The sequence below is a fragment of the Cydia fagiglandana genome, chromosome Z (genome assembly GCF_963556715.1).
Source record: "Cydia fagiglandana chromosome Z, ilCydFagi1.1, whole genome shotgun sequence".
NCBI classification, from domain to species: Eukaryota; Metazoa; Arthropoda; class Insecta; order Lepidoptera; family Tortricidae; genus Cydia; species Cydia fagiglandana.
This window is the reverse complement of record NC_085959.1, coordinates 918,187-935,386: the sequence shown is the minus strand read 5'-3', so window position 1 is coordinate 935,386 and position 17,200 is coordinate 918,187. Positions and strand designations below refer to the sequence as shown.

At 37.4% G+C, this 17,200-nt stretch overlaps 1 protein-coding gene across 1 annotated transcript in view; it reads left to right on the top strand.

Moving 5' to 3' along the window:
• LOC134678974 (importin-7) overlaps positions 1–17,200 on the top strand; it is a 103,207-nt gene that overhangs the window by 69,996 nt on the left and 16,011 nt on the right. Inside the window, exon 12 of the mRNA XM_063537733.1 lies at positions 16,256–16,395. Coding sequence (XP_063393803.1) covers positions 16,256–16,395 — 140 coding nt within the window. The remainder of the gene's footprint in view (positions 1–16,255; positions 16,396–17,200) is intronic.

The following is a 17,200-nucleotide window of genomic DNA, read 5'->3' as shown; positions in this document are numbered from 1 at the left end:
TAAAGTTCTTTGGTGAATAACATTGTCCGTGACACATGACGTCAGCGTTACGTTACGCGTTACGCTGAATCGAGTTTATCATTTTTTCCCCACCTCAAAAAGTGCTCAGCGCCGCTAAAAAACTTTCACTTCAAAAATCCAAATTGGTTGTTTTCAGGATAATCCGGGTAAATTTCTAGTATGGTATTAGCAATATGACCAGGGCCCTATTTCACCAACGTGACAGGTGCGATAATTCGACAAGTCTCATTGTTGCTGACGTCACAGGCATCCATGGGCTACGGTTATCGCTTACCATCGGGCGGGCCGTATTCCTGTTTGTCACCATCATTGTATTATTTAAAAAAACTTTATTATATCGGCAAAAAACAGGTATTTCTCTTGTGATGTTTATGATGATAATGATGACAATTGTCACAAGATTTCAAAGAACTTACGGTAATTCTCCACAGCAAATCAGTTCTGTCGGAATTTCGTGACAATTGTCGTATTTCTTGTGACGATTGTCATTAGCTTCGCAAAATAAATAATTATTTACTGGCGATATAGTGGAGTTTTTTTTTTATTAACATGTTGGTGGCAAACAACCACACCGCCCGTCTGATGGTAAGCGGTTACCGTAGCTTATGGAGGCCTGTTACGTCAGTATTTTATTTATTTTATGAGCAGCCATTATAACTAACAATAATGGGTGTATTCCCATTTGTCCCCACGGGGAACATATAGGAAATATATGTGCAGTTTGCATATAAATTATTCCTATTTTTCCCCACTTTATTGGTGTGGGGACAAATGGGAACACATCATTATCCGATATTTTCCCATTTGTTCCCGCCTGGAGCAGATGGAATGAGCGCTTCATATAAATGAATAAATCCCATTTGTCCCCGTTTCCCATTTGTCTCCAACTCACATATGACAGGGACGAATAAAAATACACCAATAATGAGTGTATTCCCATTTAATAGTTTCAAGCAAAATTAACATTAATTATTAGTTTATGAAAAAAATATTTAATTCCATTAAACGTTAATGCAATTGAGAGTAATTCTAATTAATTATTTGAAACTTTAATGCCATTAAATAGGCAATTCGATTGACAATCAATGTAATTAAACGTGCGTAATGCAATTGATTAATTGTTAATTAAAATTAACCATTACGGCCAACACTGAATGACGTCATACAAATAATCACAGCCGAAATTCGCAAAATGTAAATTTTAGCTATACCATAAGTCACACATACACGTGTGTTACATGTAATGAAAGGTTATTAAATGTACTATGATTCACCTAAACATTGTTTGCAAAAAAAAAATGGTTTAAGAGCCAGAAACAAAGAAATACCACTTTTTATGGAAAAAGTAGATGTAAATCGATTCTATAGCTAAACTAATACCGTCAATAAAATGTTGCGTATAATATTAAAAAACCAGTTATTCAACTTTACATCACAACTTAAATTTTAAATTTCCGATAAAAACTGTGGAAGTTGTAGAAAAAAACTAAAGCACGCCAACAATTCTACCTTAATGCGCTCATATTATGCAAAGAATGGTTCTAATTATCGAGTATTGACTGAAAGAACATTACGTAAAATACATGTAAACGACATTTTCGACTGGAATCTTAACCTTTTGGCCGCCGGACCTAGTCCGCAAAGACGCTCACTCACACGCCAGAGCAAATTTTAAGTAAACAACTAATAAAAAGTTTAGGGATTGCAAATAGTGATATCGATATTTACAATATTATGGTAAAAATCTTTTTAATTTAGCTTTGTTCTTATCCTGTTTTAATTTCATTCCAAATTGCCAAAATTAAACATATGTTTTACACCCGAAAATGTTTAAAATATAGGGATTTAACATAAAAAACAACCACTAAACAATGTCGATTCAAGACGTGATATCGCCGCACTAGGCTGTACGAGAAGTCTTTTATACAAGACAACGGCGCCCATGGACTGCCCGCAATGCAGACCGACAAGGACTGTTTCCGCGCGGATCAAGTAATAATAGTCTCTAGGTCAACGGCGTAAGCGCTTGTCGGTACGTAAACTTTATTGGCGTAACGTTAAAGCTGCGCATCATGTGTCGATAAAGTCAATATACCGGAACTGTTTTAGTGAAAATTACACGTGGGTTGAATTTTTAATGAGTGAAGATATTATTCCGGAATTAGAATCTATCATTATAATTTCAGTTTGGTTTACATTAATCTATAGGTAAACTCTTATCAAAAAAACGTTCAACGACTTGTTACAAAAAAATTACACATTAACTTCAATGTTATAACAATAAAAGTAAAGTCTGATAAACAGGTATGTCCCTGTACCACACTTGTGCGAAGCGGTCGCTGCGGTGTATCCCTTCCCACTAAGCTATAAAATAACATCAATTATTTTTTTTATTTATCTCTTCTGCAATTAAATAGTCCACAATCTACAATGGCAAATTTACTTGTCTGACTCTACTTTATAGAGCTAAAGAAGCTACCTGAACTTTAAATATAGTTATGCCTATCTGACTTTCGTTCTACGTATTCTAGTAAGTAGTTACCTACTATTCGTTGAAAAAAATTGGCGATTAACAAGTGTTCAAATACTTAGATAAAATCATATTTCTGACTTTATATTTACTTTAAAAATTCCCATATCGAGTTAACATTCCCATCCCTAGCTGTCTTTTATACAAGACAACGGCGACGAGGAACATGAAAAATGTTGAAAATTGGAGCAATTTTTTTAAATGCCTTATTATAAAAGAAGGGATTTATATAGCGGCTTAAAAAGCAAATAAATGAAAAAACAAAGACCTTAAATATGAACACGAGTGTAAATGAAATTGCAATTTTTATTATTTTCACATTAACTCAGTGGTTGAATTTGTGTCTTGTATACAAGACGACGGCGCCAGCGTATCGTTCTATCGTTGTCTTCTATACCGGACAACGGCGGTCAAAGGGTTAAGTTATAAATTGAATTAGCTTGATAAACAAGCAATAGAACTGTTTCTTTAATTACCTAATCTCCTTCTTTGAAAGTCGGATAATATGTGGCTTGTCACCTGGGCTACAAAGACGAATGAATTGACACCTCATTTATCAAAATCAGTTCAGTAGTTTCATGTAAACAACACATAAGTAGATACGTAGACAGCAGTCCCTGCCGTAATCGAGTAAGTAAAAATATTATAGACTCTTATTATCATGGCCTAACGCTACATTATTAGAGAAAAGTAAAGTTACATGCCAGTAAGTAGGTACATGCCTAATACAAAATGCCTTATCGAGGCTTATGCGATACATAATTATACATTTAAGCCTCGATTAGCCTTAAAGAAGCAAAATTTAACTACGAGTGTAGCGAGTAATTCGATCCGATGAGTGGTGCAAGGGTTTAAAGTAGGGGTCACAAAATCGAGCGTATTTTAGAAAACCGGTTTTTCTGTTTTTGTGACTTAGCAAAACCGGCTTTCCGGTTTTTCGGTTATTTCGATTTTACGTATTAATTTGTAAAATAAGCAAGTATTTTTAGGATTAATGCCTTAATATATTTACCAAAACCATAAAATTTCTGTAATAAAGTATTTAAAACAATTAAAAAAATATTTATTTATAGGGTGCTTCCTGTAACAGGAGCAATAAATTAAACTAAAAGCTGTACTCCTCAAACTGACCAACATTTTTTCAGCAACTTATAAAAAATATGAATCCTTTAGACTCCCTCTTTTTTATACAAAATAGATATTGCCTTCAATGTACGCTGACATCAGTGTGTTTGACGTTACTTGTCACGCTTTTAACATAACAAAATTTGCAATACATTGCGTCTTAGAATAAACTTTAAAGTGTAATAAAAATCAAACCATGAGTTATTTTCAAACGTTGCTGAACAAATGTTGGTCTGTTTGAGGAGTAAAGCCTACCGTTTAATTTATTGCTCCTGTTACAGAAAACACACTGTATAAGCCTCCACGTAGCGGCTGGCATAGTCCACGCCTTCCTTACTTTTATCAACATCAATGCTGGAAAATTATAGGTCAGTCAACTCTGATTGATTTACTACAGTAGCATTGCCGCAAGTTTTCAAAGCAGTGCGAGAGAGGAGACCAAAGACTGGACTTCGGGGAATCTTGCTGCATCACGATAACGCCTCTTCACATACGTCCCTCAGAACAAAGGCGTTTATTGAGAAAGCTGGGATAGAAACCTTACCACATCCACCCTACAGTCCTGACTTATGATTCGGTTAAGTTGTGTTCTAATGTATGGGGAAGACAAACAAATTATAGCCAGCCTTTTATGAATGTAGTATGATACCTTTGGGTATGGTGCTTTACCCACCCTAGCGTCCCCTTCCCTCCCCCTGCCGCAACCCCCCCTTTTTGCATGAAATATGTCCCGGTTGACGGTTTTTATTAATTTTTGAGAAAAGTATTAGAATTAGGAATAAAGTGTCAACTTGTCAAGGTAAGAAATAATCCTTAATAAATTCTAAACAAAAAAGGTTATATGCAACTTTATGGTAAGACTCACCATACTTATTCATGTACTAGCTGTGCCCGCGGCTCCGCCCGCGTGGAATTCGGTTTGTGTCAGTAAGCTGCTAAATATAAAAAAAAATTGTAAATTACAATACATTACGCTTTTATTTTTTTATTCAAAAAATTATAACATTTATAATTTCCTGCATGGTAATTTCTTAAAATAATCTTATTGTTTCATACTTTTTAGAGCGCGATTTGTAGTAGTCCGACTACGCCCGACTCTTTTAGTATGAGAAAGTCTAAGTCGCCTAGCTTTGGACCGCGTGCAGTGCGCCACATACGTCGGGCAATTCCCGACTCTTTTAGTATGAGGGCGCCGTAGGAGCCCGGCTTTGGAACGCATTTAGCGCGCCACGTGCGTCGGGCTTAGCCCGATGCTTTGAGTATGAGGGTGCCTTCGGCTCCCAACTTTGGCAAGCGTACAGCGTGTCACGTACGTCGGGTTACGCCCGACGCTTTGAGTATGAGGGAGGCGCCCGGCTTTGGAACGCGTACAGCGTATCACGTACGTCGGTCTACGCCCGACACTTTTAGTATGAGGGCGCCGAAGGCGCCCGGCTTTGGAACGCGTACGTTACGCCCGACGCTCTTAGTATGAGGGCGCCGGAGGTGTAACGTACGCCGGAGGTGGAATGCGTACAGCGTGTCACGTACGTCGGGCTACTCCCGACGCTCTGAATATGAGGGATCCGAAGGCGCCCGGCTTTGGAACGCGTACAGCGCGACACGTACGTCGGGTTAAGTCCGAAGCAGTGCCGGATTAAGATATTTTGATGACGCGTAGCCCGACGCTTTGAGTATGAGGATGCCTTCGGCGCCCAACTTTGGCAAGCGTACAGCGTGTCACGTACGTCGGTCTACGCCCGACTCTTTTGGTATGAGGGCGCCGAAGACGCCCAGCTTTGAAACGCGTACGTTACGCCCGACGCTCTTAGTATGAGGGCGCCGGAGGCGCCCGGCTTTGGAATGCGTACAGCGTGTCACGTACGTCGGTCTACGCCCGACACTTTTAGTATGAGGGTGCCGTAGGCGCCCGGCTTTGGAACGCGTACAGCGCGCCACGTACGTCGGGTTAAGTCCGAAGCAGTGCCGGATTAAGATATTTTGATGCCCTAAGCATTTCTAGACCCTGGTGCCTCCTCTCCCTAAGGTCATCAAGATTACATTATTTTTTTTTGGTAAATTGAGTGAAGTTCATTGCAACATTACAGCTGAGAATAGAAATCAGTCACATCATTTTATCAGGAAAATTGTCAGTGCCGCAGCAGTAATGTTCCAACAGAGTACCTAATGCTGCTGCATTCGCCACCCGAATGTCACCTTTATCATATCTTAGGTGAGAATGTAATTGAAAACGCGAGCGAAGCGAGCGGGAAAATTTTTCGATATAAAAACGCAATTTGATAGACAGTTGTACATTTTTACTTTTAGTATGGAAATCAGTCACATCATTTTATCACGAAAATTGACAGTGCTGCAGCAGTAACGTTGTAACAGAGTAATGTTGCTGCAGTCGCCACCCGAATGTCACCTTTAACATACCTTAGAAAGTGATTGAAAACGCGAGCAATGCGAGCCCGAAAATTTTTCGATATAAAAATGCAATATGATAGACAGTTGCACATTTTCACTTTTAGTATGGAAATCAGTCACATCATTTTATGACGAAAATTGACAGTACCGCAGCAGTAACGTTGCAACAGAGTAATGCTGCTGCAGTCGCCACCCGAATGGCACCTTTATCATACCTTAGAAAGTTATTAAAAACGCGAGCGTAGCGAGCGCGAAAATTTTTCGATAAAAAAAACGCCTCAGCGAGGTTGTTTTCATGCATAAAAGATGCAAGAAAGCAGAGCTTGGAATTGACCAAGTGAATTGAATTGGCGAAGTGTGAGCAAGGCAGTAGGCCCAGCTGCGAAAGAGGAAAGCTTGGATTTGGATCCACGCCCAAGTGTAATTAAGGCAGAAGATCAACTTTGCCGTAAGGCAAAGTAATTCAATTAAATTTGTTGATTCCGTACCCCCTCATCTAAACTTATAGTTAATATGGCAAAAACCTTCCTCGGTGGCTATTCATGTCACTACGTATTAAATTCAGCGCCATCTGTTAGTTTACCAGGGTACTCAATAGTGGTAGCACATTTGAAAAAAGTTTGCCCCTCCTTCCTAAGTAGCGCCATAAGATTCAGGGGCAAACTTAAATCAAGCGAGTTTTGTGGCTACCCCCCCTTTTAAGGGTTGAATTTTTATAGCCTATAACCTGGCCGGAGATTGTCTTGACAGATTAGTAAAGTTTGCATCAAAATCCGTTCAGCCGTTTTCAAACAGATAAACAGATAAACAGACAAACAGACAAAAATTCTAAAAACTGTTGGAACGTGTTCTGTTATCGATTTTAAGTATCCCTAGCCAACTTTTATTCAAATATCTTCCAAGTACAGACTTTCGACCCTCTACAGCTTTATTATATGTATAGATTAACTTGTTGAAGTTCAATATAACATAGCAGGTGATAGTACTGAAAGAAATCTTATACGGAGAATAAGCTTGCAGGGTTATTCTCCGTGTAGGATTTCTTCCAGTACTATCACCTACTATGTTATATTGAACTTCAACAAGTTTTTTAACGGTTAAATTTTGTCGAAGTTCATCTAGCCATAACATGAATATGGTGCGTCATATCTAAAAAATTAATATAACCTTTTTTATTAAGAATTTAATAGGGATTATTTCTTTCATTGACACTTTTTTCCTATATTGTATACTTTCCCCAAAAAATGAAAAAAACTGTGAATCGGGACATATTTCATGCAAAAATGGGGGGTTACGGCAGGGGGAGGGAAGGGGACGCTAGCGTGCGTAAAGCACCATACCCAAAGGTATCATACTACAATCATAAAAGGCTGGCTATAATTAGTTTTTCAAAAAACACAATTTGACCGAATCATTAGCTCTCTGCGATTTCTTTTTGTTCCCGGTGGTGAAAAAAAATAAAAGGGAAGTTTTTTTCGAGTGCTGAAGAAGCCGTGGCTGCTAATATAGATAAAGTCATAAATGGCATAAGTTTCTCGTATGGGCATAGACGAATGTTCATAAGGTTGAGGTTGACAACTCTTTTAATTTTACTTCGTGTAAATAAACTTCGATATAACTGTATACCAACATGACAAACATAATTTAGGTTACTTTAACTTACGGATAATTTGGTCCAGTCTGTAGCACCGCCAAACGAAAACAACCGAGAGTTGCCGAAAATGGGCGATCATCGTAAAATCAAGATTGTTATGAAAATTTCTTTTAATTATTGTAAATTAAATACGCATCGAAAGCGATAGTTTTTATGCTCTAGTTTTATTCTCATATGTAGATAATAGATTTCTTATCATACGTGCGTTGTATTCGAGATACGTGTCAAAAACTTTTTTAGAAATTTGTAAGGCGCCATCTCTCTTCTTCGCTCGTTTTTTATCCCGTTCTGGTTTTTCAATTTTATATATATGATAATACTATACCTAGTCGGCTCAATAAGTTCTGTCATAAACATAGTATCAAATAAAAACAAAAGTTTCGGTTTATTCCGTATAATTTGTACAGCGTTTGAAAGCTTACAAACTAGAGAATCTAAATGTATAACATTTATTCGAAATGACCGCCATAATTATCTACACAGGCTTGAAGTCTTCGTGGCCAGTCGTCAATGGATTCACGCACCACTTTCATGTCGATATTGGCCACTGCCGTAGCAAGGGATTTTTTCAACGAGTCTAGATTTGCATGAGGCTTTGAGCACACCTTTTCCTCTAAATACTGCCATAATTTATAGTCGAATGGATTAAGATCTGGGCTAGAGGAGGGCCAATCTTCATGCCGTATAAAGTCGATTTTATTGGAGGCGAGCCAGGCTTGTGTAGACTTTGCCTTATGGGCTGGAGCAGAGTCCTGCTGGAAACCACAATGCTGGTTTAGAAACATTGTTTGGGATATTGGTTTCACAATATTAGTTAACACCGTATCTTGGTATACTTTGGCACTAGCTTTTACTCCTTTCTCACAAAAATGCATACTAGTGACGCCCGCGCCCGCATAAGAAACTCCCAGCCAAACCATCACAGATGAAGGATGATGACCTCTTTGAATACGGGGAATGCTATTAGACGCTTATCTGCTATTGCGAGCGTACACTATCATTTTGTTTATTACAGTTTTCTGCTATGTCAAAAATTTTCTCGTCCGATAACAGTATTGGCCTGATGACAAATTTTGAAATCCCTTTTAATATTGTCGGTACACTTGTATTGGTTCCGAAAAACACAATATTTCACCTATACTCATAAGATTTAACATAAATAATTGCATTTTATTATAGCCAGTTTAAACCTCGCGCGAAAACGCCTCGCACGCCATTTGTGACGTCATAAATTATGGTGGTAGACATTGCTTACATACTTACAGTTACGAATTTCCCTTGAATCCGAATGATATTGTTAATTCAGCACCATACATTACGATTAGGGATGATAAATACATTACAAAAATTGTTCACAATAAGTCATTTTATACAAAGACTCTCACACGGTTGCAATTTAAGATGAATTATTTAGATACATGTAAATTTTGAGTGAAAATCACCGAGCGCCGGATTTACTTTTTAATTTTTAATTTTTACTAGTTACGACAACCAACATGGCAATGATAGTTCCGTTCAGCCAAATAATTAAAAAAGTTTTTTGGGGAAATATCGTATTACTTAGCATTTTATTTATATAATAAATAAATAAATAAATAAATATTATAGGACATTCTTACACAGATTGACTAAGTCCCACAGTAAGCTCAAGAAGGCTTGTGTTATGGGTACTCAGACAACGATATATACAAACAACACCCATGACTCAGGAACAAATATCTGTATCGTCATACAAATAAATGCCCTTACTGGGATTCGAACCCAGGACCATCGGCTTCGCAGGCAGGGTCACTACCCACTAGGCCAGACCGGTCGTCTAAAAGTTAATATCAAATAAATATTTACTTTATATCGTGTAATAATATTTTTTGGACGTAATAAATGTTTAGTGGCGAAACAATATTTTTTTGAACCTCCAAACTCTTTGGCGAGTACGTAATGGATATGTCATGAATTGATGACGTCAACTCTTACGTCGCCTCTGATTGGTGTTTCAGTCAAAATGGCCGAGTGGAGAATTTCGCACTTTTATTTTATTGAATATATTAATAATCCTTCAGTTTATACTGAGATTGGGCCATATTTTAGAATCATATTAATATATACGGTTGTCTATTGTTTGTCCGAAAATTATATGAAATAATACTCATATGCCCGAATTTTATTTGCCCGAATTTCATTTGCCCGAATTGTTTGTTTACCATAAAAATGATGTGACATACTCTTTGTTTACGGGTGAATCAACTTTTTACTGTCGCTAGTTGCCATGGTTACGGTCTCCTGGGTCACTCTTAAAATACTAGTTATCTCGTATTTAAATGAACCAAACTTGAATTTTTTGGTAGTTATAAGGCCTTTCCATAATGGGACATCTACTAAGCATGTTTGTAGAATATGGTACAGCAGCTCTTCTAAGAAACTATGCTACTATTGTCTCCTGGCTGATGGGACAGAATAACAACAAGAAATAGTTGATCGACCCTTACCCGATTATTAGATTCCAGAACGTACGAGTGCCATACGTGTTGTCCATATTATTAATTGTAATAATACTATTTAATAGAATATTTAACCTCACAGAACCCACTTTTCCAGTAGTATTTCTTTTCTGTAAGGGTCGCAGTTCAAATCTAACCTAACCCATTTTTCTAGTAGCATTTGGTTTCTGTAAGGGTAACCTAACCCACTTTTCTGATAGCATTTCTTTTCTGTAAGGGTCGCAGTTCAAACCTAACCTAACCTACTTTTCTAGTCGCATTTATTTTCTGTATGGGTCGCAGTTCAAACCTAACCTAACCCACTTTTCCAGTAGCATTTCTTTTCTGTATGGGTCGCAGTTCAAACCTAACCTAACCCACTTTTCCAGTAGCATTACTTTTCTGTAAGGGTCGCAGATCAAACCCAACCTAACCCATTTTTCTAGTAGCATTTGGTTTCTGTAAAAAAATTATGTTATGGCTAGTGATCATTATGGCTTACAATGATGATGACAAACGATATTATTGAAATTGATTTTATGGGAAACAAAATTTCTGGCACGTGACTAATATAGTAAACAATAAGTATTGCATATGTAATTATGGGAAACAATATAATGGCTGTTGATTATTATGGCAAGTGAAATTATGGCAAATGAAATTCTGGCAAGTGGGTGTATACCAATATATACGTTTCTTTGAAACCATTATTTCCATGATTCTTTGTTACTGTCATCAGGCCAATACAACGGTGCTTGTTTTTAGCGTAATTCATCAATAAAGCTTTTGATCTTTTAAGTCTTAAAGCTTTAAGCCGAGCATTAAGAAGATGGCCAGTTTTTCGTTTATAAGCACGAAGTCTCAGGTCTTAATTAAGCACTCTTTTCACCGTGTTTCTGCTCAAACCCATCTGTAGGGCCATAACTTTTTGTTTCCTAGCGGGATTTCTTGCAATGCGTGCCCTAATTGCTTGTATAACTAGACTGGTCATATTTTTCATAAAATCGATTTCGACTGGCAGAGCATATAACTTTTTGGCAACCGGGTTTTTGGTGGAATCTAATAATCGGGTAAACAAAGAGTATGTCACATCATTTTTATGGTAAACAAACAATTCGGGCAAATGAAATTCGGGCAAATAAAATTCGGGCATATGAGTATTATTTCATATAATTTTCGGACAAACAATAGACAACCCGGGTTTTTTAACCTAATTAGACTCCCTGAATCCGAATTTGTCGGTTGTTCGATTGAAATCTTGACCGGAAGTGAGATATTTGACATAAAAGGTCCCTTTTTTTCGTTTTTCGTAAATAACTCTTAAACGGTGGCGCGTAGCAAAAAATTTTCTATTACATAAGTATTCTGCATAAAATTGCCTACAAGAAAGATTCAGTACAATTTGGCGCTAGGATCAATATTCAAAGAGATTTTAACGCGGGAAATTTAATTATAATCACTTCTAAGGTCCCGTTTTTTAGTTTTTCGTAAATAACTCGTAAACGGTGGCCAATATCAAAAAATGTTGTTAAACGTTAATAATCTACACAAAACTTTGAATAAAAAAGATTCAGTACACTTTTCGCATGGATCAATATTTAAAAAGATAATAAAGATGGAAAGTTAATTATAATATTTTCTAAGGTTACTTGCTTTTATTTTTTCGTTAATAATTTGAAAAGTATGACACATACCAAAAAAAAATCGAATACGTAAATAATAGACATAAAATTTTCTACAAGAAACATGTAGAACACTTTTCGCTAGCATCAATATTTAAAAAGACAAAGCAGCGGGTAAGTTATTCATCATCATCATCATCATCTCAGCCATAAGACGTCCACTGCTGAACATAGGCCTCCCCCTTTTTTGGGGGGTGAATGCCATAATCGCCACACTTGGCAGGCGGGTTGGCGATCGCAGTCGAGTACACCGAATTTGAGGGACGCTGCTGCCCGTCCACCGGTGGTCTTGGACGTGGTTTTTAAGGACATACCCGGGTCCTGGACGCAGTTTAAGGACATACCCGGGTCCAGGTAACTTATTAATTATAATCAATTTTAAAGTCCCTTTTAGTTTTTTGTAAATAACTCGTAAACGGTGTCCCATAGCATAGCAAAATAGGTTTTTAAGAATAAATTATCTACATAAAATTTTCTCCAAAAAACATCTGGAACACTTCTCTGGGATCAATATTTAAAGCGATATTAAAGGAAGAAAGTTAATTACAATCAGTTCACAGGTCACTTTTTATTAGTTTTTCGTTAATAACTCGTAAACGGTGGCCCTTTGCAAAACAATATTCTACATAAATACTAAACATAAAATTGTCCACAAAAAAGGTTCTGTACACTTTTTCGCTACGATCTATATTTAAAGAGGTATTAAAGGGGGTAAGTTAATTATAATCAATTTCCAAGTCCCTATTTTTAGGTTTTCGTAATGTAATAATAATTTAGCCTATATACGTCCCACTGCTGGGCACAGGCCTCCTCTCAAGCACGAGAGGGTTTGGGCTATAGTCCCCACGCTAGCCCAATGCGGATTGGGGACTTCACATACACCTTTGAATTTCTTCGCAGATGTATGCAGGTTTCCTCACGATGTTTTTCCTTCACCGAAAAGCTAGTGGTAAATATCAAATGATATTTCGTACATAAGTTCTGAAAAAGTCATTGGTACGAGCCAGGATTTGAACCCGCGACCTCCGGATTGAAAGTCGGGCGTCATATCCACTCGACCACCACCGCTTCGGTTTTCGTAAATGACTCGTAAAATAAGGCTCATATCAAAATAAGTACTTAATGTTCTTGTAAATAAAAAAATCGGCATAAAATTTTCTACGAAAAACATGTTGAACACTTTTCTCTGGGATGAATATTTGAAACGATATTAAAGAAAGAAAGTTCATTACGATCAATTCACATGTTCCATCATAGGGTTCCGTACCTCAAAAGGAAAAACCCGGCCAAGCGCGAGTAGGACTCGCGTTGCAAGGGTTTCGTACATTAGCCAATTTTCAACAATGTATTTTTTATATGTGAAACGCGAGTGAATTGCCTTTAAAAACCCGTAGAGGCCTGTTCAAAAACTAAGTAATGTGCGACGTGCGTAATTGCGTATATTTTTTTCAAAATTTTAGACCGCCCCATAGCCTAACAATCACCATTTAAACCCCCCACCCCCATTTATCCGTTTATGAGTCATTTACGAAAACCTAAAATAATTAACTTATATAATAATTACACCATTTCATACCTCTTTAAATATTGATCGTAGCGAAAACGTGTACAGAACCTTTTTTGTGGACAATTTTATGTTGAATATTATTTTGCAACAGGCCACCGTTTACGAGTTATTTACGAAAAACTAATAAAAAGTGACCTGTGAACTGATTATAATTTACTTTCTTCCTTTAATATTGCTTTAAATATTGATCCTAGAGAAAACTGTTCGAGATGTTTTTTGGAGAAAATTTTATGTAGATAATTTATTCTTAAAAACCTGTTTTGCTATGGGACACCGTTTACGAGTTATTTACAAAAAACTAAAAGGGACTTTAAAATTGATTATAATTAACTTACCCGCTGCTTTGTCTTTGTAAATATTGATGCTAGCGAAAAGTGTTCTACATGTTTCTTGTAGAAAATTTTATGTCTATTATTTACGTATTCGATTTTTTTTTGCTATGTGTCATACTTTTCAAATTATTAACGAAAAAATAAAAGCAAGGAATCTTAGAAAATATTATAATTAACTATCCCTCTTTTTTTTTCTTTTTTTCTTTATAAGCCTATACGGTGTCCCACTGCTGGGCAAAGGCCTCCCCCCTTGATTTCCTCTTTATTATCTTTTTAAATATTGATCCATGCGAAAAGTGTACCTACTGAATCTTTTTTATTCAAAATTTTGTGTAGATTATTAACGTTTAACAACATTTTTTGATATTGGCCACCGTTTATGGGTTATTTACGAAAAATTCTTGTAGGCAATTATATGCAGATTACTTATGTGTTAGAACATTTTTTGCTATGCGCCACCGTTACGGAAAACTAAAAACCGGGCAAGTGCGAGTCGGACTCGCGCACGAAGGGTTCCGTACCATAATGCAAACTAAAAAAACAAAAAAAAGCAAAAAGAAAACGGTCACCCATCCAAGTACTGACCCCTCCCGACGTTGCTTAACTTTGGTCAAAAATCACGTTTGTTGTATGGGAGCCCCATTTAAATCTTTATTTTATTCTGTTTTTAGTATTTGTTGTTATAGCGGCAACAGAAATACATCATCTGTGAAAATTTCAACTGTCTAGCTATCACGGTTCGTGATATACAGCCTGGTGACAGACGGACGGACGGACGGACGGACGGACAGCGAAGTCTTAGTAATAGGGTCCCGTTTTACCCTTTGGGTACGGAACCCTAAAAAAAGGGACCTTTAATGTCAAATATCTCACTTCTGGTCAAGATTTCGATCGAGCAACCGGCAAATTCGGATTCAGCGGGGTCTAATTAGGTTAAAAAAACCCGGTTGCCAAAAAGTAATACGATTTGCCAGTTGCATCAAGAAGGAGAGCGATTTTGAATTTTTTTGTCTAGTCTAAACCGCTCGAGTCCTAGCAGTACGCGGACGACCGCTCCTTTTCTTGTCATTTAACAGTCGCAGTTCTAACCTAACTTAACCCACTTTTCTAGTAGCATTTCGTTTCTGTATGGGTCGCAGTTGAAACCTAACCTAACCCACTTTTCTAGTACCATTTCTTTCTGTAAGGGTCGCAGTTCAAACCTAACCTAACCCACTTTTCTAGTAGCATTAATTTTCTGTATGGGTAGAGTTCAAACCTAACCTAACCAACTTTTCTAGTAGCATTTCTTTTCTGTAAGGGTCGCAGTTCAAACCTAACCTAACCCACTTTTCCAGTAGCATTTCTTTTCTGTAAGGCTCGCAGTTCAAACCTAACCTAACCCATTTTTATAGTAGCATTTGGTTTCAGTAAGGGTCGCAATTCAAATCTAACCTAACCCACTTTTCTGATAGCATATCTTTTCTGTAAGGGTCGCAGTTGAAACCTAACCTAACTTACTTTTCTAGTAGCATTTATTTTCTGTATGGGTCGCAGTTCAAACCTAACCTGGCCCACTTAACTTATAGCAGTTTAACTTATTTTTCTAGTAGCATAACGAAATGCTACTAGAAAAGTAGGTTAGGTAGGTATGCTGTTGCGGGGTACGGGGGGTTGAGCGGGAGGGGCTAGTAATTTTGGCATCCGTTTACTTTATTTCGTAATATGTATACATTTTTTGGTAATCGTAGTGGTTTATTTAGGTGAAAATATCGCATTAATTTGGTCTTCAAGATTTGGTGATCATTAATGATTTTTGGTGGTCATTCAATATATTTGGTATTTGAATACAATTTCAAGGACAGTCGTAATTAAAACGGTGGCACTTTTGTATTTTTAGGCCTTATTTTTTTGGTGTTCAGTATTTTTTTTTGGTAAGCATGATTTTTTTATTTAGGGTACCAAACTATTTTTTGGTGGTCATTATATTTGTAGCCATTATTTTTTGCTAGATAACATAGTGTCAGAAATAAAAGCCCATAAATTTTAACATGTGAAATTTAGCGAAATTACCGAATAAATAATAAATAAATGTACATACTAGGTACAGAAGACTCGCTCTCTAACAAAACGCGTCTGTTACGATCAGGACAGATACGGCCGCTAGGTGGCTACAGCGCCACGCGCGGCTTATGGCTAGCCACCAAAATTGGTGTGGAATGGATGTACTTACTTTTAGCTACCTGGAGCAAAGCGACGAAATCGCGGAGTGAGCCACGCCTGCCGCCGTACAAAGTGTTTGATAAATGGTTACTGATTGGAAAAACATAATTTGGGACGCTTTTATTCTTCTAGTAGGATCGAAAAGCTCGTGACCCTCTTGTTGTTGGAAAAAAGTTGATTGGATCACTTCTCGCGAAAATGCCCTAAATGTGTTTATAAACCAATTGAGTAATTATGGTATTTTGTATATATCCAGAGGTCCTGTCGAGCGACGAGGACGACATAGACGACATGAACAACGAGTACCTGGAGAACCTGTCGCGCATGGCCGTCAAGAACGCCGCGCACCAGGGCGTCGACCTCGCCGCCAACATCGCACACTACGACAGCGATTCCGTCAGTTCACTTCCCGCCATTATACATAGTACCTACTAGCGACCCGCCCCGGCTTCGCACGGGTTAACTAATTATACACCTTCCTCAAGAATCACTCTATTGATAGGTGAAAACCGCATGGAAATCCGTTCAGTAGTTTTTGAATTTATCGCGACCATACAAACACAAACAGACAGACGCGGCGGGGGACTTTGTTATATAAGGTGGAGGGATAGGTCTAAAGTGTATCCTTCCTTGTCCTATCATGTAAGTTAACAAACACTCCTCAAAGATATTATCATACTTTACCATGGAATTACACTGTAATAATCACTTCAGGCCCGCGGCTCCGCTCGTGTAAATGAAATAAAGAGTTTGTCTTATGGTTAGTTAAATACCGACATTATACTATGGGTAAAATAAGCCTAAATATGGTCATTTGGCGGCAAAATATGTACATCAATTAAAAGTAGTTTGACCTTTATCTTGGCACTAGAAACGAGGATCTGCCGAGTCCTAAAAAAATTTAGGCGTCCTACCCCTTTTCTGGGGGATATGTGCAAGGGGTTCATTTAAAAACAACCACATTTCAAAACTAGGCAAGTGAGGTGTCATTTTCGTGCGTATTTTTTTGCGGTGAATCGAATGAGACCACACTCATACCAATACGATCAATATTTAACAAGATATTTATGATTTTTGTCGAAAAAAAGAAAAATACACGTTTGCGTTCTATTCTTTTGAGTAAGTTTTTTTTTTCATATTTCATGCTCTGAAATTGAGTCATTGTTGATTATAAGGTGCACAGAAAGTTTTTACAAGTTTT